The 19,811-nt window shown below is 46.8% G+C and overlaps 1 protein-coding gene and 1 long non-coding RNA gene across 4 annotated transcripts; one reads left to right on the forward strand and one right to left on the reverse strand.

The window, feature by feature from the left end:
- Window positions 1-1,642: 1,642 nt before the first annotated feature.
- LOC121111714 lies at window positions 1,643-3,815 on the reverse strand. Its single transcript, XR_005863043.2, has 2 exons — window positions 2,684-3,815; window positions 1,643-2,012 (listed from the first exon to the last, which is right to left on the reverse strand). It is a non-coding gene; the product is annotated as an uncharacterized LOC121111714 (long non-coding RNA).
- Window positions 3,816-4,236: 421 nt separating this feature from the next.
- WFDC1 (WAP four-disulfide core domain 1) lies at window positions 4,237-16,444 on the forward strand. Of its 3 annotated transcripts, XM_046899377.1 has the most exons (8): window positions 6,068-6,160; window positions 8,747-8,885; window positions 9,877-10,072; window positions 10,545-10,628; window positions 12,426-12,566; window positions 12,963-13,004; window positions 13,238-13,312; window positions 14,252-14,326. In XM_046899377.1, the coding sequence occupies exons 2-7, from the start codon at window positions 8,850-8,852 to the stop codon at window positions 13,294-13,296; spliced, it is 558 nt and encodes a 185-aa protein (XP_046755333.1). In that variant the 5' UTR covers window positions 6,068-6,160; window positions 8,747-8,849; the 3' UTR covers window positions 13,297-13,312; window positions 14,252-14,326. The 3 variants fall into 3 exon arrangements, with proteins under 3 accessions (NP_989885.1, XP_015148030.1, XP_046755333.1); NM_204554.2 differs by lacking the exons at window positions 6,068-6,160; window positions 8,747-8,885 and adding an exon at window positions 4,237-4,456 and having other exon boundaries at window positions 14,252-16,444; XM_015292544.4 differs by lacking the exons at window positions 6,068-6,160; window positions 8,747-8,885; window positions 13,238-13,312 and adding an exon at window positions 4,237-4,456 and having other exon boundaries at window positions 14,252-16,444.
- The last annotated feature ends 3,367 nt before the right edge of the window (window positions 16,445-19,811 follow it).

Consider the following 19,811-nt stretch of genomic DNA (forward strand, 5'->3'; position numbering starts at 1 on the left):
AGGCAAATTTCAGACTTGCAGTGATGCAGTCCCCAAAGCAAACTGCCTGGCCCTGAGCAAGCCATTAGGGGTCAGTGCAGGGAATCAGACACCTCCAGCCATCACATAACCCCTGCTTCAGTGTCTCATGTAAGATCCCTATTTTCCTAATGGTGCATGTCTCTTAGCTGGATTTATAAGATTTATGCATGCTCACACAATTGCATAGTCCCTGGATCTGACTTGTGCCTTACCATGGTCCAAGCAAGATACCACGCGCCCCATGGTCTTCCTGATTTGAATCCCTAGAGTGCAGCCCTGATGTTTTAGGCAGCCAGGATTCAGCCTTTCTGCCCCTGGGGAGGGACCCCAGGCTGGCTGCTACACAGAGCACAGCAGAGGGCTGTGAATTTGTTGTCAAACCCCTGCAAACCCACAGAGAGACATTAATGCTCCACATCTTTCATTTCAGGGTGCAGTCTTTTGTCATTTTGCTGAGATTTCCAGTCCGTGACTCAGCTGCTGTGGACCAGAACTATGGCTGAGTCCCACCCAGAGGAGCTCTTTGGAGTCAGCAGAGCTTTCCCCCAGCGCACAGCTTCCAGCAGAGGCCGGCAGCCTTCTCCCAGCAAGGTACCTCTCCCCTTCATAATGAATGCAATGCTTGGATTATACGTTTTAAGACTTCCTGCTAATTTAGTTAGTGGGATGTAGCATTCAGAAGAGTGCTTCTCTAATAACATTCATCTGCTTAATTTATATCTCATACGCAATAAAACTAGTTAAAAGTAGAAACACTTTTTATTGTTCCTTATAGGCCTTTCCAAATGGACTGGGGCCACAAAACATTGACCTTTTTGTGAGGACTTTAGGCCAGATGCTTAAGGAGAATCACCTGCCTGTGTTCTGTGTTGCTTTTGATCTTGTACTTCATCCTGTGAATTCCTATGGGACCTCACTGGTAGCACACATCTGGCACAGACACAATGGCCAGCTCTTCCTGCTCACAGAAGGAGCAAACCCACACTGAAAACCCAGATTTGGTGTTTTCCTACAGAGCTGGCCCTAAAATAACCCTCTGGCTGAGGGGCAGCAGCATCTCCAGTGTTACCTCTCAGGGATATTGTATTCCTCTCACTGTTAAGCCCATCCAAATACCTGGGTGTGCACCTGCAGGAGTTTGCAATCTGGGTTTGAAGGGCATGGGAGGAGGCAGAGCATGCTCAGCTTCCCTTTGCACAGGACCAGGTAATATCAGCAGCCTCGAGCCTGATTAACCCCTAGGAGAGCATTGCCCTGTGCTTTTGGCAGCAGGACCGGTGCAAGGATGGTAAGGAGGCAGCAGGCCTATAAGCTCCACAGATAAGGAACTGCAGCAGCCCCTGGCATGAAGGTATGGTGATTGTGCCATGCTGAAATGAGTCACCCTGTGCTGCCAGAGCTGTGTGCTTTGAGGAAACTCTCTCTTTGACATAATTGTTCCTTAAAAGTCAGATCTTTCTTCTGGGAAAGGGGAAGTCTTGGCTTGGGCTGACCTGCCTTGCTTTTTGGCTGGACAAAGGCATTTTTCCTGGCTGCACAAACACCCCGTGACTTTCACTCAGAACCTCCCAGAGAACATTTTTAAAAGCCATTATTAATTCATTCCAATCAGGCAGAGAAGTGATTCCAGAAGTGCCTTTATTCTCCAAGCTGGATAAAACACCAGCCCTTCAACACGCATACATCTCCCTCAGCTCCTCCTTGCTGTAACGTGTGATACTGAAGGCTTCTCAGGTCCTGGGGAGATGCTCAAGTCTCAGCCACGTTCCCACATCATCATCTGAGTGCAGTTCATGTGTCTGCAGAATCTTCCCCATTTACCTTTTGTGGAATGGAGATTTGCACAGATCCATAGGTGGAGAATGACCCTTTTCTTAGTGATGATGTATGAAGCTGTTAATTTAACATCCTTGAAGACAGTGGGAATTTTGTGTGAGGAACTACACCACAAATCTTGAAGCAGAGATAACTTGGCAATATATGTGTGTTCCCTGGACAGGAATAGAGAATAAACGGTTTCATGATAAATGGCACAGCTGAGCACTCTGAAAACTTCCACTAGCACAAAACATGCTTACCGTTGGGCTCACACCCAAGTTTGCACCTGGTCAGTCAGGCTGGTTGGGAGCACAGGTTTCCATTTTAACACCTTCACTGGGCTGATAGCTCAGCACTAATATACTACACTATACACCTTTGTACTTATCTCTTTTATTCCAGCTGTCAGGATTTGGGAAGACAGCCTTGCCAGGGACCACCAGGGAGAAAAATATCCAGAAAAGCCAAGAAATGTATTCTTTCCAACTTTTCCAGCTAAAGCATTTTTTCTTAATGCTATAAAAAATTGAAATCCCTTAACCCAGTTTCCAAGACAGGATGGGGGTAGAAGTGTGTGAGGAGTGGAAATGGGTGGTGTGAAGAATTCTCTGTTGGATGTGAGGGTTGAGCATTGAAGCACAAGGCTCCAGCTCTGCCTGCGCTGTTTGTAACACTTAGGATTCTGGCAACAGAGATTGGAAGTTTATTTTCAGCCAATCCCTTACCCGTGCCTCAGTTTCCCCAGCTGGTAGTTGGAATAATCCAATCCAGGCACTGTGTGTGGTACCTTGGGAAGCTAAGATGAAAAGTGGGATGTGTGGGAGACACGTACATACATACATACCACGACGCCAGCTTTGATTTTTATATGAAGATCATGACTATCTGCTGGAATATGTCCTTTCAAGGTGAATCCACACTTCTTCAGCATACAGCTCAAAACTGTAATGCACAGATCCTACTTCCTCCTGCAGAAATGGCAAAGCTTCATATCAGCCAAAAAAAGGGCCAGTAAATGTTGTCTGTAGTAGCTATTAATCTTTAGAATTAGTTGTTCCAAGTCCAGATTGCAAGTCTATGAAACGAACAACAAAAATGAAATTAGGGAGATTTATTGTGAGCAGTTATTTCATGCTGGTTTAGGTTTCAGCAAGAGATCGGGCAAGTGAAATAGCACAAAGACTAAAATTAAGTAGCAATACTGTAAGAAAAAGCCTTGTTTATTCTTCTGACCTAGCTGTGTCATTTGTCACCTCACAACACGGCAGTCAGAACACTGGTGGGAGCTCCTGGTTGTGCTCAAAAGGTGCTTTATCAAGCTGCAGATATTAACGTTGCAGGGAACAGGGGAGATTTGTTTTTAAGAAGAATTGGAGGCATCCCTTTGCATGAGACAAAGCCCTCTGAGCGATAACAAATAAAGCCACAAATAGAAGACTGATTGTACCGATATATTCCTCTGTGGATGTACTGAGCATGCCTTTCAGTAACTCAGCACAACTCCTGATCTCCGCTGACATTTATGTATGTACTCGTATCTATGCACCAGGTACCCTGTTCTCCTGCTCTTTGGCACCTGCCTTTGTCCCTGCCCCAGATGTGATGCTTTCAGCCTGATTCCTTAGTGTTGTCCCTGTCCTTTGGACACCCAGGCACCTCGATGTCCATATACGTGTCTCACACCCCACGACCAGGCTGGCTGTCCCTCCCATGGTCAGGCATGGGCTGACTCATGGCCCCTTCCTCACTTTCCATGTGGTCATTTCTAAAGCGCCTTCCTTCCCTATTCCCCACCCACGCACATGGATTTATTTTTACCCATCGACCGCATCTTCCTCTTCTTCAAAATCAATTGTGGAAAGCTAACGTCAACTTGGTTTAATTAAAGCCTCTGCATGTTTATCATGTCTTTAAGTCATTTCCTTCAAGCAGTCTTCATACGAAGTTCTCACTTTGTCAAAACACGATCCAAAACCACAGCTCGGGGCACAGTGGGAAGCGCACAAAGGGAGAGCAGAGCTGTGGGGAAGTTTGGGTGAGCTGTTTGCTGTGAGCCCACCCCTCCAAGACCTTTATTTCCCCCTGCGGCAGCTGTCATCTGATCCCACGCTTTGGCTTTGAATGGGGCTCTCTGAGGATGCCAGATGTTGGGAACAAAGGTCTAAAAATAATCTTTCCAAGTAATCTTCCCATCTATCATTCAAGGAGAGCATGTGCTTTGTGCGAACATGTGAGCTGAGAACCTGATCTAAGTTTGCGGAAAGAAGTTCAACAGCAGCTCCTGGCTTCTGCTCGCGGGCTCCTTTTTTTTTCCTTCCCCCCTTTCCCTTCCCAGAAGCCGTGCAGCACAGAGCCCTCCAGCGAGCAGCCCTCACGCTCCCTCCCTCTCCTCTCCCTCCCTCCTTGCCAGCGCTCTGAGCTGCCCGGATCCTGGGAAGCCAGGCTCCCTGCTTGATCTCTCATTGGGAAAATGGATTCCAGGATGCTGTCAGACCAGCGTTTCTGTAGAAGGATCTTTGCTGCGGCTTTGTGTGTCTTAGTTCTGCTGGCAGACTCGGGCTGTGCAAGGAATCTCTGGAAACGGGCTCTGCATCTGAAGATGACAGAGAAATACGACGTGAGTAGGCTGCGGTGGGGCGGTTTGGGGGGGCTGGGTGTCCTCACTGCGAGATGGAAGTTTTCTTTACGTGTGTGTTTTAGAATAAGGAGCGTTTGAATCCACACCCCATCTCTTTATAAAAGGGCTGCATGAAGTTTCCCAAGCTGTACGAAACTTTTGCCACCTAGCTGCTGTGATAGGAAACTTGTGCAGCGTGCCGAAAACACGTCGGTGCTGCGGTCATCACTGCTTTTCCTACAAACATCATAGGGCAGCAAGGGAAGGAATGGGGAATGCAAAATCGACGTGGCTGGGAACAGGTTTAGTGCAAAGGGGATATTGGCATTATCTTCAGAAGGGTTCCCTGTCCTGTTCTTCCACTGCCTTTTGGGGGAACTCTGGGGAAATATCTCCAACTGGAGCACCTCGGTGCCTGCCCAGTGTGTCAGAGGGGAACGGGAGCCCTGTGTTACTCACCAATGGGGGACTGAGCACAACCACCACCTCTTCCAAATCTGCCGTGGAGTGGTAGTGCTGGAATTGAAACTGGAGCAGCAACAAGTTACTGTGAGTAGAGGAAATGAGTGTGCCAGGTCTGATAGTGCTGTGCCTGGGCCAAACGACTGCGAGAGATGGCCGTGGAGGAAAGGCAAAAAGCAATAAGATGATCTGCTGTCTGGCTTTCAGGACCTGCTGCTTAAAAAGAAAAAAAGAAAAGAAAAAATAATTTGAAAATCTGACTTACTCCTTTAGAGGCCAGTGCTGACCCAAGGCTTTTAAATGCCACTCGAACGGCATGGGGACGTGTCCCAGTCTGTGTTCTCATGCTCTCATTGAATTGCATTTTACAGCCATTGCATGTGCATAAACAGCTCCCTGTGTCACAGGAGGTTCCTCCACCTGTCTTCCGCAGCCACACACAGCAGCTTTGTGTTTTAGAGTGGATGTTTTTTGGCCCATTGCATCTGGAGCGATGTCGGGGAATAAGTATCTTCAGTCTGTGTGACTGCTGGCTCAGCAGTGTGACGTCCACCATCTGCCCTCGTTGGATGAAATGAAATGTGGCACTTTCCTTAAAATTTTACAGGAGAATTGTGCTAACGTTTTAAAGGTACCCCATTATTTTCCAGCCAGAACTTTGTTTTGCTACAGCCTCCCTTGGGATGGAGTGTCTGGTCTGCAGTATAATCAGAAAATGATGAAGCAAAAAGCTGTGTTTCATCCAGAATTGCTCACTGGAAAGCATATTTATTAGTATGTTCCTCTGTCGTATTTGAACGTGAAGCTCAAATTCAGTAGGATCACAGTGCCAGTGACCCAGAGACAGGACAGGAGCAGAACACGTATTTACATGTTGATCTTCAGATAGTGTGCTATGTAGAGGCACAGAGCCCGCTCCCCTGAGGATACATCCTCCTCTTTCAATCCGTGCTTCTTCAAAGGGCTGTTTTTTCTGGCAGCCATGAATCCAGGTGCTACTGATCTGGCAAGCTCACTAGAATGGCTCGTATTGACAGAAACATTTTATCTAGGGAAAACAACAAATGCCTTTCTGTTTCCTTCTCCTCCCTTGTAAGGAGGAAGGCTGTCCTCCCTCCATCCTTGTCTCCACTGAGAGCCTCTTTTGACAGCCCCCGTGCATCCGAGAGGCTTTCTTTTCTACCAAATGCTCCGTGTTCCCTACAGTTAGGACAGCAGAGGCTGCGGGTGGAACTGCTGGTTGTGAGTCACTGCAGGGGGATAACAGATGGAGACGCTCAGGGGGACATGGGCAAGGGCTAAGGGGAGGAAGGAGGAGGTGGGAGCAAGTGGTGTTTGAATCCACGTGGTTTATTGGGCATGGTGGTGATGGGTCAGTGGTTGAACCTGATGATCTTAGTTGTCTTTTCCAACCTTAGCAATCCAAGTCCACAGCAGGAGGAATGTGTTCAATGAACCAATGGCTGCAGAACAATGAGCAGGTGTTGTGGTCAGGAACTGTCTTGGAGTTGTTCATTATGGGCTCTGAGGAAGGGTTTACTTGGTGAAAAGGATTTGGGTGGGAATGGAGATGGGAAAGAGAGGGAATGCAATGGGAAGGAAAAGTGGCAGTCAGAGTGGGATGGAGGAGTTGGGCTTCCAGCTTCTAGCAAACCTATCTATTTTACAGCCAGAGGGGCCTCACTAAGCACAGTGATTTGCAGCTGGGGTTCTGCAGCTCCCTGCACGGTCTGGCGAATGCTGGAAGGCAGAGAAGGCTGCTAGCTGGGATTGGGCTTCCCATTGTTATCGAGACTACCACACGTTTAGTGGGAAAACCTGGGGCAGTCTTGAATTTATTCCAGTGCCAGCTACATCAACCATTTCAGGAAAAAATCCAGCCTTCTTGTAAAGATTTCCAGTAATGAAAGATTCCTTGCAGCTGCTGTAACATTCCTCCAGCAATTTACTTACCCTCCAGCTAGCCATCATACATCTGCATGGAGATAGGCTCTTTTTCTACCAGCTTAGCATACTTATCGTGTGCCTAGGAGTAACGTGTGAGCAGAGAACTGGGCTTGGACACAAGCCCAGGGCCCAGTTTCAGGTGCCCATAACAGAAGAGATATGGGATTTTTTGGAGGCAGGCTGCATCTCACAGTCACTATTGAAAATACGGGTTGAAAGTGAGCGGTTGCATTTTCCTGATCATGTATGCTGACTTCCAGCATTCTTAGCTGAACCCTGAACTTTCCTCCTTACCTTCTGTCTGTACAGCTCTAATGCAGATCTTCCCATAAGAATGATTTAATGGGAAGCATTAATGGGAAACACCATAGGAAACAATTTGCCTCCTGAATGGAAAAATATTCCTTCAGGGAGAAGTTTTGACAGTTGTCACAGTCTGTAAAAATGATAAATCCAAGCTGTGCTCCAGGCCAAACTTGGGGTCTTAGGAGAGCTTTTAAAGAGAGCTTGCAGCCCCTACCTGGAGCCGTCTGTAGCCGGGTGTTTTGTGAATGGGGGAATCCTGTTTCCCACTGAGAGTTCAGCAGGCATAAACCGATGGCAGTGGTTTCATTAGAGCAAGTCCACGAAAATAATTTATTGGCCATGAGGTTTAGAAAGAGAGGGATTAAGAGCAGTAGCACATCAGAGGAAATGGGCAGCGAGGTCATAAGTACAAAGGAATTTGGCTGAAACTTTCACATTGTTTCCCAATGGAAATCTCATTCATTAAGCTGACCATTCATTGTGATTTTGGCTTCTTGGTTTCTGAATCATTTCTAAAGCCACTGCCGTAACTGTGGGTTTTTTCCTTCCATGTATCCATTTTTTGTCAGTATTATTTTGATCGCTGCATCTGAGCCTGCAGCTGACATTTCAGTAATAGAATGGTCAGCTGTGACCTTTTGGGATGCGTGCTCCCTCAGACAAGGAGACCTATGAAATGTTTGGAACTGCACAGATTTACTGTTAAATGCTATCTTATATCCTTCGGGGGCAATTTCTCGTTCACTGTGTGTAAGCAATGAAGGCAAAAACAGAAGGAAAAAAATGCATTGGCAGTGGCAGATGTCTGACAGTGGGCACAGGGCAGGAGGCTGTGGTTCATGGAAACATTAGCAGTTCTGTGTCTCTCACATGCAGACTCACACACATTATCTAACCAGGTATAGACGTAACCAGGATATGGGTTTCCCTTGTGTACACCTTCTTCCATACATGAGAACTTTTATTCATCCTGACTGCGCTGTATTTGTGCATTTCCTGACTCAAATCACTGCAAAGCGGGCAGCTGAGAAATGTGCTGCTCTCCGTTTCCCCCTAGCTATCACCCAAAGAAATCAGATCAGCTCCGATGGGAAAGCAGCCACGTTAGCAGTACAGTTATATCCTACATACGATACATGGCAGAGCACGGAAGTAAAACTGCTCACATTGTTAGCAGAAATAATATGCGTTGTTATTCCTGTTGGTGCTCAGCACGGAACCCTGGGCCAGCAGTCAGTCCCTGGGGCAGTGGGCCCCTTTAGAGATCCATCAGGGAACGCAGAAGTTTTGCAAGCAATCCTATGAGATGCGAGTGACGGTCGATGTTTATTCCTCCGAGCTCTACACCATACTGGATGTATTCAGCCTACCAAGGGAGTGTTCAGCCTGTGGGTGTGGGATGAGTGCGGGCTGCCTCCTGGGGCCTCTCCCAGGACGTATTTTTGGGCAGTACATGTGGTGACATGCTGTTCCACAGAGGCACGCATGCTCCACAGAAGCCATGCGGAGCTTTCAGCAGTTGGAATGCAGAACAGCCAAAGGAAGCAGTTAGTCTCACCCCAGATTTCTCCATAGCCCGGTGGTGAAATGTGCTGGGGACTCCCTCGAGGACAGTTGCAGCACACTGTTTCTTGGAATAACAGCCCCAGTGGTTCATCACTGGTTTCGAAACACAAGGATGATGGAGTCCAGTGCATATAGAGCTCTTAAACCGGTGAGCGGGTGGCAGCTCTCTGTTCTTCCTTTTGCTACGTGTTGGTCTCTGTTGAAAGGGCAAATCCAGAACTTGTCTTTTGATTTGACTACAGCTTACTAATGCGTGTTAATAGATCTGATTTTTGCCCTTTATGAGCACTGCGTGATGCTCTGGAGAGCTAAGCTCAAGCTCAGCAGTTTAACAAAGGGTGAGAAAGGAATGGGCTTGGCTGATTCACTTCTGACATGGGGAGCTGGCTTCTTGCTAAATGCCACCAGCATGGATAATATCTGAATGCTGCCTCTTACTAATGTTCCTGGTAAAATCCTGTGCCTGTTAATCCTCTTTACATCTCCCTGTCCTTTCCATGTGCAGTGAGCAGTGGGGCTCCTCTCTGCTGTAGCTCAGCACAGCCTCATTTGCCTTGTGATGACCTGCTGTCACCCCCACAAATCTCACCCACATCACCTCTGGCTTTAAGAATGGTCTCCAATTTAACAACTCAAGACCCCACAGAGGACAGGCCTGAAAGACTTTGAACCTCTCCCTTCTGTGTTCTGGTCCAGAAGGATGGGAAAAGGGGAGAAGGAGCCTATCTGGGAGCCAGGCACTACCTTGACATTAGCTCCAGGTCCCTTTGGGGATGTAATCTCATAACAAGGCAAAGTCATCATTTCAACTGCTTTACCAGAGCAGCATTTTGGGATGCCTGTCATGACGATGCCCTCTTGTAAGGGTTTTTACCTCCTCGTTGCCATTGCAGTCACCTTAATTACTAATGAACTCCACGCAGCAGTCTGATGGCTTGGTGTTTCCAAAGAAATGTGCTAACGTGGTCATATATCTCTGTCTCCAGCACGCTGAAGTCAGGGCTGGGGAAACAGAACAGTTACTTTTCCTGCCTAGAAAGCACCCGAGATCCACACTGAAAATCCTTCTGTTTCAACTGATGGGATGTTTGGTACCTGCCTTATGCCAAACCTTTGTTTCCTTTTCTTTTCTTTGCAAGGATTATGAGTACCCTCTTCATTCTCACAGTGCCCACTACCAGAAGAACGACCGCTGCCCACCGCCTCCCCAGACCTTGCCGGACAGAGCCTGCGAGGTGCCCAGCTGCCGCTCCGACTCCGAGTGCGAGAGGCACAAGCGCTGCTGCTACAACGGCTGCATCTACGCCTGCCTGGAGTCTGTGCAGCCACCTCCAGGTACTGCCAGTCAACTGTAGTAGAGAGAAACATGTACAAATTCTGGTGGGTATCCCCAAGCATCACAGGTTGCCGGTTTGAAGAGTGCTTTGAGTGGGAGCCGAGGATAAAACTTAGGTTCCGCACTTCTGATTTCTTGGAGGTGAATTTGGGGTGACTGTTGGATCAAAAATGAGCTAAGATCGACCAGCTGGTGCTGCACGGTGTCCACCAGTGCAAATGAAGCCAGTTATTTTCCTGGGATTATATATTCAAAAATCGATATATTCCAAAGTCTAATCTCAATCTGAATTAGTGCTCACAGAAGCCAGGCAACCAACTCGTCTGTTTCATGCAGTGGGAATGGAAGATCCATTCAAATCTGTTCTTCAGGATACCAGCAGCCTCATCTCTGTCAGTTACAGAATATCTGTACTTTTTTTCCATAGCAGTGTGCCTGCCTTGACTCTGTGGTTTCTTGTTTCTTTTACAGTTTTGGACTGGTTGGTTCAGCCCAAACCCCGCTGGCTGGGAGGAAATGGGTGGCTTTTGGATGGCCCAGAGGAAGTCTTACAAGGTGCAGTACATTTCACTGTCTTCTCCATGAGATGAGTGATTATGCAAAAGGCAGTAAATAATGTATTTGTCATAGACAGAGCTTGCCAGTGTTGCTGACATGCTGGTGCTGCTGGTATTTGTCTAGGGCTTCTGTTCAAATAGCACTGTTTTGTGCAGGGAAATAGTTTCTAGTGCCGTAAATCAGTTGCTTTTTATGGCTTTGGCCGGAAATCCTGTGCTAGGAGAGCCTGATCAGATCTGCCTTTCTAAAACCAAGTGCAGCACACAGGAAAGACCTTGGAGGCAGCAGAGCACTAGGAGTACTCCTGGGAATGGGATTTTTATCCATTCTTGAAATAAGTAGAAATATATATGTTGGGTTTTTTTTTAATAGAAAAAAACTTTGTTGGCATACACAGATTTTTCAATCAGCTGCCTGATGAATTGTGGGCAGACATGGGTTAGGAGATGCCATAGCCTGCAGTGGCCTCCTCACACTGCTGCCCTTGGATGGGGGCTCAACCCCAGCTCTTGTGTCAAGGGAATGCATTAAGCAAGAGCCTTGGCAAAGTGCTGCAGAGCTGAGTGAGGCTGACATTGCTGAGAGCATCAAAGCTTGAAGACTGCTAATGAGATTGGGATTCTCAGTTAGTTCCACAGAGAAAGGACTTCTTTTAATTACACTTTTCAAATATGAAACATATTTCAAAATGAAGCAATGAGGCAGTGGGGAGGCAGGAAATTTTCTTCTGTTAGGCATCTTGAAATGTATGGATGCCTGAAGTTCTCACTTTCATGATGGAAAGGCTGTTCCAGCTTTTGATCAGCTTTAGACAGACTCAGGCAATGCCAGTAAATTACCCTCTTTGGTCCTACACAGATGGTATCAGACTCACCAAACCTTGATTCTTATCCATTATGGAAACACCCAGTTCTTCAAGAGGAAATTCTGCCTCCAGCTTGCTGGAGTTGCACTTCTAGAAGTAAGATACAATGGGTCCCTCCTCATCCATCCCTGTCATGCTTGTAGTATTTGTTCTTATTTTATCACCTTATCTCAGCTCGAGGGAGTAATTAGTGAAGTAAGACCCATCAGTCATGGCATGGGAATTACAGCAGAGGTTCTTAAAATTAAAACTCTGGCTAAAGAAAGGGTGGAGTGTCCTGGCATAGCCTGTGCACTTCATGTATGCAGACACAGCCTGTGAGGCCTGCTTTACTTTCTTATTCTGCTCCACACTTGCTGGATATCCAGGGTCAAGGTGTTTGAGGCCTCTGTTGGCAACAGGGGGTGGTGTACAGTGAGTCACATCTGAGGTTCAGATTCATCAGTACCATTCTGGGTGTGGATCAAAGAACAAAGCAGCAAACTGCTGGCTTCCTGCTCGTGTCTCCCAAATTCCTCACCCAGCCCAAAACACTGTAACAGAGGTATGGCTGCTTGGAGGCAAGAGCAGAGTGGTGAGACCACCCACGAGAGACCACCAATGGTGGTTTATTTTCACCACTGTCCAGCACAGACCCCACACAACAGGCTGTGGGTAGGGTGATGTTACCAACAGTTGGGCTGGTCTGTGCTCCCCATGTTGAGTTGGACGCATCAGGTTTTGTGTAAGGTGTGGACTTGATCTTCCACTGTGCCAGACGTCTTTGGAGGTGTTAGCTCCTTGGTAGCCTTGCTTGGGAAGTAGTCTGAAGCAGTCTTGGGAAGCATCCTGTCTGGGAGCAGGCACAGAGGAAAGTGGCTGTGCTGTCCTATTTTGTTTACCTGTGGGTGATAAAGCCACAATTTATGACCTTCAGGCTTCTTTTGCAGCTGAGGCCTGCAGCACCACTGAGGATGGAGATGAGCCTCTGCATTGCCCCACGGGGTATGAGTGCCATATCATCAACCCCGGCAACACAGCTGAAGGAATCCCTAACAGGGGCCAGTGCATCAAGCTCCGTGGAAATCCAGGTCAGTTGACTGGGAGCCTTCCTTCCTTTCTTCTTCTGTCAAGCAAACACCAGTAAGATATGGGGTTTAGGCTTTGGTTTCATTATTTCATGTTTTTTTCTTTATTAACCTCACTAATATAATGTATAGCTGTATGGTTCTTAAACAGTGGCTAGTTCTAGGAGATTAAATAACAATATAAATGGTAAACAAAGAAAAGTCATCTGGAGCTTGAACTTCATAGATCGCTAATAGCCAGTTTGAAATTTTACCCAGATTTTCTTTCATTTGCAGAAATCTATGATTCCTTGACTCACAGGTACCGAAAAGGACAGAACATTATAATAGCCCACTCAAAGGATGAAGGCTGGCTGATATGTTGTACCTTCTTCTGATGTTACGTACCTTCTTTTTCAGATGGACGCAACCTGAGGCATAAGTATTACAAGGAGTATTTTGGTAAGCAATTGGCATGAAACGTTTGCTATTGTTAAGCCTTATAGTTATTGCATTGTTTACGGTGAATTTGCTGCTTATGAAATGAAGGTCTGCAAATAGCAAAAAGATATTCTTTAATCTCAAGGCTCCGTGCCTTGGCCAGAAAGGTTTTGTTTTCAGACCTGCATTTTTTAATCTTTATTTTTTGCTTCAGACTAATCTGCAATCTGACCCTGCTGAGTTTTGTTTCGCAGGCAGCAATTCCAACAATGTGGTTGGCTATGTGAAAAACCAGCAGAAGCATTTGGGTTAATCAAAAGCGTGCCTGGGTAAGTGTGCTGTGAGAAAAGGGAGAGCTGGGTGGAAATAGCTGGTGCCTAGTAAGCACATATTTAAAGAAAAAATTGCTTGAGGATGAAATTGCCTCTCATCAAAACACCAAAGTAAGGACAACACCTTCATCCTTTGCACAGATGCATACCTCGGGCTCTAAGAATAGAGCTCAAACACTTCTGCAGACAAACAGATGGTGCTGTTGAATTGTCCTGAGAACCTGAGGCATTGTGGAGAGAGCTCTGCAAAACGTTCATGGAGAAGTTAATGTCTTTCCCAACTTCTACTCTCTTCCTCTCGCTTTTTCTTCTAATTCCACAAGATGAACATGATTTTTTTGAGAAACCCCCAGCTTTCAAGGCATTTAGAGGACGGGGTGATCTTCAGGGTGAAAAGTGCCCCAAAAATTTGTGAGGTTTAAGACCTCAAACTTTTTGTGTAGGGGCTTCTTTTAATGTAGGTAGGACTGATGCTGCAAGACCAAGTAAAAGCTTTGTTCTGAGTGGATTGTGGTGAGGGTCAGTCTTGCAAATAGTTACGTATGTGGATGACTTAATGGAGTAACTTTATGTGCATAAACAGTCGTCCTCAACAGTGTGACCAATTCAGGCAAATGAACTCGTGTCTGGACAGACCAAAGCCAGCTGAAAGTGCTCCATTACTTTTATCAGCCTTTGAATTCGTCAAGACTGAAAATACTTATTATACCAGAGATTCTGTTCCAAGTCGGTATTCTTAACACTGTTAGCTTCACTTTAAAACTAAGTTGAGTTTAATGGGCAGTTCTGAAAACAAAGCAGCTAATTATGTCTTTCTTGTACCTGCGTCAGGATGACTATTAAGATTCTTTGGCTACGTAAGGACAAGTTCTGTACAAACATCCTCATAAGGATAAATATTTTAATACCTTCTTTGTTGTTTGAATTTTCAACCAGCTGGACCACTCTATTAAGCAGCTTTCAAGGAATGATTTACTCAGCAGTTACGTTTTGGAAGAATTCTAGTCCCAAATCTCCACGAGGCCATCTCCAGCATTACCCTGATCCCTGCCCATCAATGACTTTGATTTTCAAGAAACAGGATGAATCTAGATTTTAAGCCTATCAGCATGGGGAGGAATGTGATCCCTGAAAGAAACCACACCATTTATGAGCTGCCTTTCCACTGAAGAAATGTAAATACCACGAAGAGAACACCTGCAAACCACAGTGCCCTTATTGGACTGCTGGCACACAGCCTGCTTTCCACGTGTGTCGTAGGTGACCAATTCAGATTTCACTACCAACACAGCTTAAAAGTATAAAAATATTAAGTAACATGACAAAAGCAAGACAAAGACTAAAGGAGCTTTCTGCATCAAGTCCAGTCCCTGCCTATCTCAGACAACTACTTTGCATAAGTCTTTTCACAGGCATCAAGAAACCTGTAGGTTTCCTCTTTTCCTATTTATAGCTGAAATCTTAAGGATGTGGGGAGGCAGGAGAAAAACAGGATTTTTAGATATTTTTTTGAGTTACTTTCCTTAAGCTTCTCAGTCTGGTGAATTGTAGGCTGTGATCTAATGACTAGATTTCTTTCTGCAATATCTAAGCTGTTAGAGACACATGTGCTAACGTTTTAAAGTTGTTGTTTTTAGTGACCTGAGTTAATACTCCTAAGTAATGTGTCTGTCCTTTTGTACCTGCAACACCTCGGCAGTGAGGCTGAAGTCTGCATTATTTGTACACATCTTAGGAAAGCAGAAGCAGAAAACAGAAGCAGGATAAATACGTGTGTTCAAAAGGATTGTCTGGCAGATGGGCTGCTGCTCTCTGGAAGTCCTGTACCTTTCTGACAAATCCATGAGTCCTTAGGGTCATGTTATTTGTGTTTTGGCCTTACAGCTTTGTGTAGCTGTTTAGCACTACTAAATGGAAAACACATTTTCTGTGAATGTTTTCCGTTTCTACAGATGCTCCTAAAGGGATCATAGCATTTCATTCTGACAAATCAGTCAAAATTGCTAGGCAAAGGAAGGTATTTTGGCTCCCTTACTTAGTACATGTCCCCATCTGCATGCGTAAAATCAGCATTTGGATATGCAGAATAGTAGCAGTGTTTATAAACACCCAATTCACAAATACAAGTGCTTGCTTCCTCCCACGAACTGTGAGATTTTTTCCATTCACAGAATGGTTTAAGCCAAAGCTCAGATGCTTATAAAACACTTGATACTTTGCGTATGACATTTGCAGCTGGAGAGATGCAAGTTTCCAAACTGCTCTTCGTTTCCTTTTGTAAACAGACATGTTCCTCGGTGCTTTATGGAGCAAAAGAACAGATGGAAGGCTCGACGCTTTCCTAAATCTCTTCATTTGTTGAATTGCCTTCCACTCTCCATTCCTTTGCTCCAATTTCTAGCTATTAAATGCAACACCACATTCAGGCAGATCTATTTCTATGATTTTATCCAAGAATATACTTAATTTTAGTGGACGCATTCACTTGCAGTGGTTGCTGCTTTGTAGCAGGAGGAAGCGCTTACCTGACCACGTTGCTGGATGAGTTGGTAAGGATATTTTTCCAATTGCAAAGTGTTCCTAATGAACTTCTGTTTACTGGATGTTATCAAAGACATCGCCCTTCCTCGTGGTGCTATTGTGTTTGTTTCTTCAAGTCGATTCTTTTCAAGTTATCCGTTGTCAGACCCGGCAACAGAAGCTCCAGATGCAGCTTGTATAAATGCTGTGTTCTCAGCAGCACTGTCCGTCATGTGTTGGAAAGGAAGCACACACCAAATGAGTTGTCTTCGTCTTCTCTTCTCTCCAAAGACAAATAGCTTAGCAACAGTTTCACGAAGCGCAGTAGGAAGTAGCGAATGTAGGTTGTTTTCCTTATCCCCACGTACACCTTGAAGCGTGTCTGGTGCTACGATTGACTTCACCAGTATCACTGTGTGCTGGCAACGCCTGCAGCCTGTTGGATCCTCACGCGCCACTGCTGACATTGCTGGAGCTGCTCTGCCCCATGGGAGCTGAGGACCAGCAGCAGAGCCGGGTGGACCCTTCCCTATCCATGCATCCCATGCTTGATGAGTGCAGGTTCTGCCACTTTGGTGCTCAATAAAAACGTGACCAGGATATTTTCCAGCTCTGCCTAGTTTTGGTTGTGTGTTCTTGACAGGTGCTTTGCTTTAAATTCTGAAAAGAAAGGACAAAGTTTAAGGAAGCTGAGGAAACACAGGAAGATAGTTTTGTCCAAGGGAGGTGTCAGATTCCAAAACACATCCACCTCCACTGGTCTCCCCTTCCACAGGGACCCCCTATGTGGGGCAGAAGTTAGAGTCTCCTTTTCTTCTGCTCAGGCTGGTGGAAAGTGCTAAGAGGAGAGCGGGGCTGATGAGCCAGATAAAAGGTGACCTTTTCATTGGACCAGGAATTTATCCCATCGACATCCGTGTCAATTCTGAGGTGTCATTCACTGCCCGATGGTGTTGAGCTGTCAGCTCAGGTGCTTTGCACTGCACGGGCAGCTGCTCAGGCAGCCTCGTGGAAGGCCAAGGTTTCCTCTAAGAGTGGAAAAGTAAATGAAATGAGAGGCTGATGCTGGGCTGGTCCCCACTGCAAAATACCAGAGCTGAAGTCAGAGCTGTACCAATAGCACTGAAAAACATGGAAAGGAAACATCACCTAAATCTTAGTTCCTTGCTGTTACAGCAGGTTGTGAGCTTTCAAGCAAAAAACCCTCTTCTCTGCCACCCCTTGCTGTGCACACTATGCTGCACAACACAGTGCTCTCTTTTTCTCATCAAAAGAGATCTTTCATTTTAAGGATGTGCCAAGAAGGACCCATGTGGGCAGGTCAGTGTTCCCACAGGCAGCTGTGGTTATTCTGCTCAGGGGCATGGGAAAAACCCGGCCTGAAAGCAGAATATTTGGACACCTGAGCAGCAGCAAACTCCATCAGTCCCATGCAGCAGAGTTTCTTTCCCTCAAGGTGGCAGAAGAGGAGCAGAAGTGTGACCAGCTCTGCTTATGGAGAGGGAAGCAGGTGAAGGAGACTGAGCCACCTGCATGCTGCAGAGATCTTGCACCCATCCGTGGGGCCTCTGGGAAGGAAGCAGCCCTCTGTGACATGTAGCCAGCTTTCTGCCTAGGCTGCTTTGCTGACAAATCTTCCTCTGGATCAAGCCTCCGTGCTGCCAGGGCTGGGGTAAGATCTTGGTCTGTGCCTCACAGAGGGGCTCACAAGGGGTCTGTGCTTGCCTCACACGAGCCAGAGCCCAGAATGCTCAGTTTGGACAGAAAGCAGCATCCAGAGGTAACTTTTTGAGCTTGCACATAGAATCATAGAATGGCTTGGGTTGGAAGGGACCTTAAAGATCATCCAGTGCCCATGGGCAAAGGTTGCCATCAGGTTGTCCAGGGCCCCACCTCCAGGGATGGGGCATCCACAGCTTCTCTGGGAAAAATAATAGAAAAGAACTGTAATTGCTATGTTGTTGTTTGTGGTTTTTTTTTTTTTTCTGCAGTGTGAAAAGTGTGTTAGTCCAGAATGAAGAAGGACAGCTTGTATCAGTGTTGTTTTCTTTACATTATAGTCTTTATTCAGTTTATTTCTGGCCAGCAGTTGGACTCAGTGATCTTTGTGGGTCTCCTCCCTCCAGCATGGGATATTCTACAATCCTAGGTCACCTCTCTGCCTGAGCTCAGTGCTTAGCACCCAGTGGGTGCCCCAGTGTTCACTGGGGCCGGGGCACGTCGGCCTCTGTACCTTACATACACTCAGGATTTTGTTCTTCTTTGGGTTGTTTATTCAATACTGAGCTACGTGTGTCTCCACAAGCAGCAGCTCTGCCAAGAGGAGGAAGTTATAGGACGAAACCAGCAACAAGAGCCTGTTGCTCAATTAGCTGCATTGTCAGCAGCGCTTGGCTAATGAGAGCCGCGCTCGGGATTGTACAACCCACACACATTGCACAAAGCTGGCCTCAGGAGGAGCCGGGGTTTTGCCTATTGGTTGCTCCTCTAGCATGTGCTGGCTGTATAGGTGGTGGGAGAGGTTTGGGGGTCAGAAAAGCAAGGACAAGCTCAGGCAAATCTTTCCTACAAGCACAGAGAGGGAGGAAGTGTTTTTCACTGTTATTCTATCAAGACATGACGAATGATTCAACGAGACCCCAAGGCTGAGCCCATGGCAAACATGCTCAGATGACCAGAAGGATGCATTTCCTTGCTGGGCAGTACCTGCTCTATTTATCAGGACCACGGCAGAGCCAGCTGGCTGCACTCTGCTCTTTGCAAAAGCTACAGAAGGAGAGAAGATAATCAAATGCATGTTGAACGCTGTGATAATTTGCCACCTCATCCCCATAGTTTTGAACCTTCCCAGTGCCTCTGAGAGCCCAGGCTGCCTTCAAGCCCTGACTAAGGCCCTGAAGACCTGGATGTGAACTGCCTGAAAATCAATGCCCAGCATGATCCTGGCTGTTTTCCCATGGGAAGGAGCACTGTTGCAGTGATGCAGGAACTTCCTTCATCTGCCTGACGCGTCCGCTTCGGGTCATTAAGAAAACATTTCTCAATCGGGATCTGAGAGAGGTAGGAAGTCCCAGCCTTGTTTTACAAGAGACCGGCTGTTTGCACAGTGTTTCCCAATCATCTTGCTTTTCCCTCAGCCTTTGGAAAGGAATCCTCAATCCAGACTGCTGCAGTGGGGCACGGTGTGTTGGGAACAAGTGTTACCTGCGTCTTACAGCATTGTGTGGGGTGTCCCTTGGGCTCCTCCGTTTTTGCTGGAGCTGGGACCTGGAAGGTGCACTGAGAGGCTCAGTGGTTGGAAGTTGGCCAGGCTTTGGGCACCACAGGCGAGATTGGGGTCCTGGGAGAAAACTGTTCTTCTGCAGATAGTGGCACAATTATTTTTCTTTGATGGGGAATGACCTTTGTTCCCTAACAGCAGCTTTCCCTGGTGAGGTAGGATTTAATCCCACAGTTCACCTACCCCAGAGGGACAGTTTAAGCCTCAGGGAGCCCTGCAGTCACACTGCCTGGGGGAGCATGCAGGTTTCCTGGTGCAGACCTGAGCGTGATGCTCCCTGACAGGCAGCTATAAATCTCCCAAAGGATACAGCTGGTTAACCTCATCCGTATGTTGAGATCCACCAAGAAAACACTCCCCTCTGGCACATGAATGACCGCATTATTTAATACATCGGCGCCACAGACTCACAGTGGGTTCACCCTGAGCGGGGTGGGGGCTCACCTTACACACACGCTATGCATCAGTGCCCTCAGGTTTGCAGCAAGCAGAAGAAAGCCCAAGCTGCTAAGCCCTCAGTGTGATCTCCAGGTGCTGTGCACGCACACACCACGCTCTCGTATCACCACGACCGCTCTTAAACACACACAGGCTTCCTCTGGCTTTATGGGAGAAGGGTGCGCAGCCTCCCTCCGGCACCTGCAGCTGAAGGCGTGACTTGGCAGCAGGTAACACTGCCTCTCCCCGCCTGTAACC

Source organism: Gallus gallus, chromosome 11 (genome assembly GCF_016699485.2).
Source record: "Gallus gallus isolate bGalGal1 chromosome 11, bGalGal1.mat.broiler.GRCg7b, whole genome shotgun sequence".
NCBI classification, from domain to species: domain Eukaryota; kingdom Metazoa; phylum Chordata; class Aves; order Galliformes; family Phasianidae; genus Gallus; species Gallus gallus.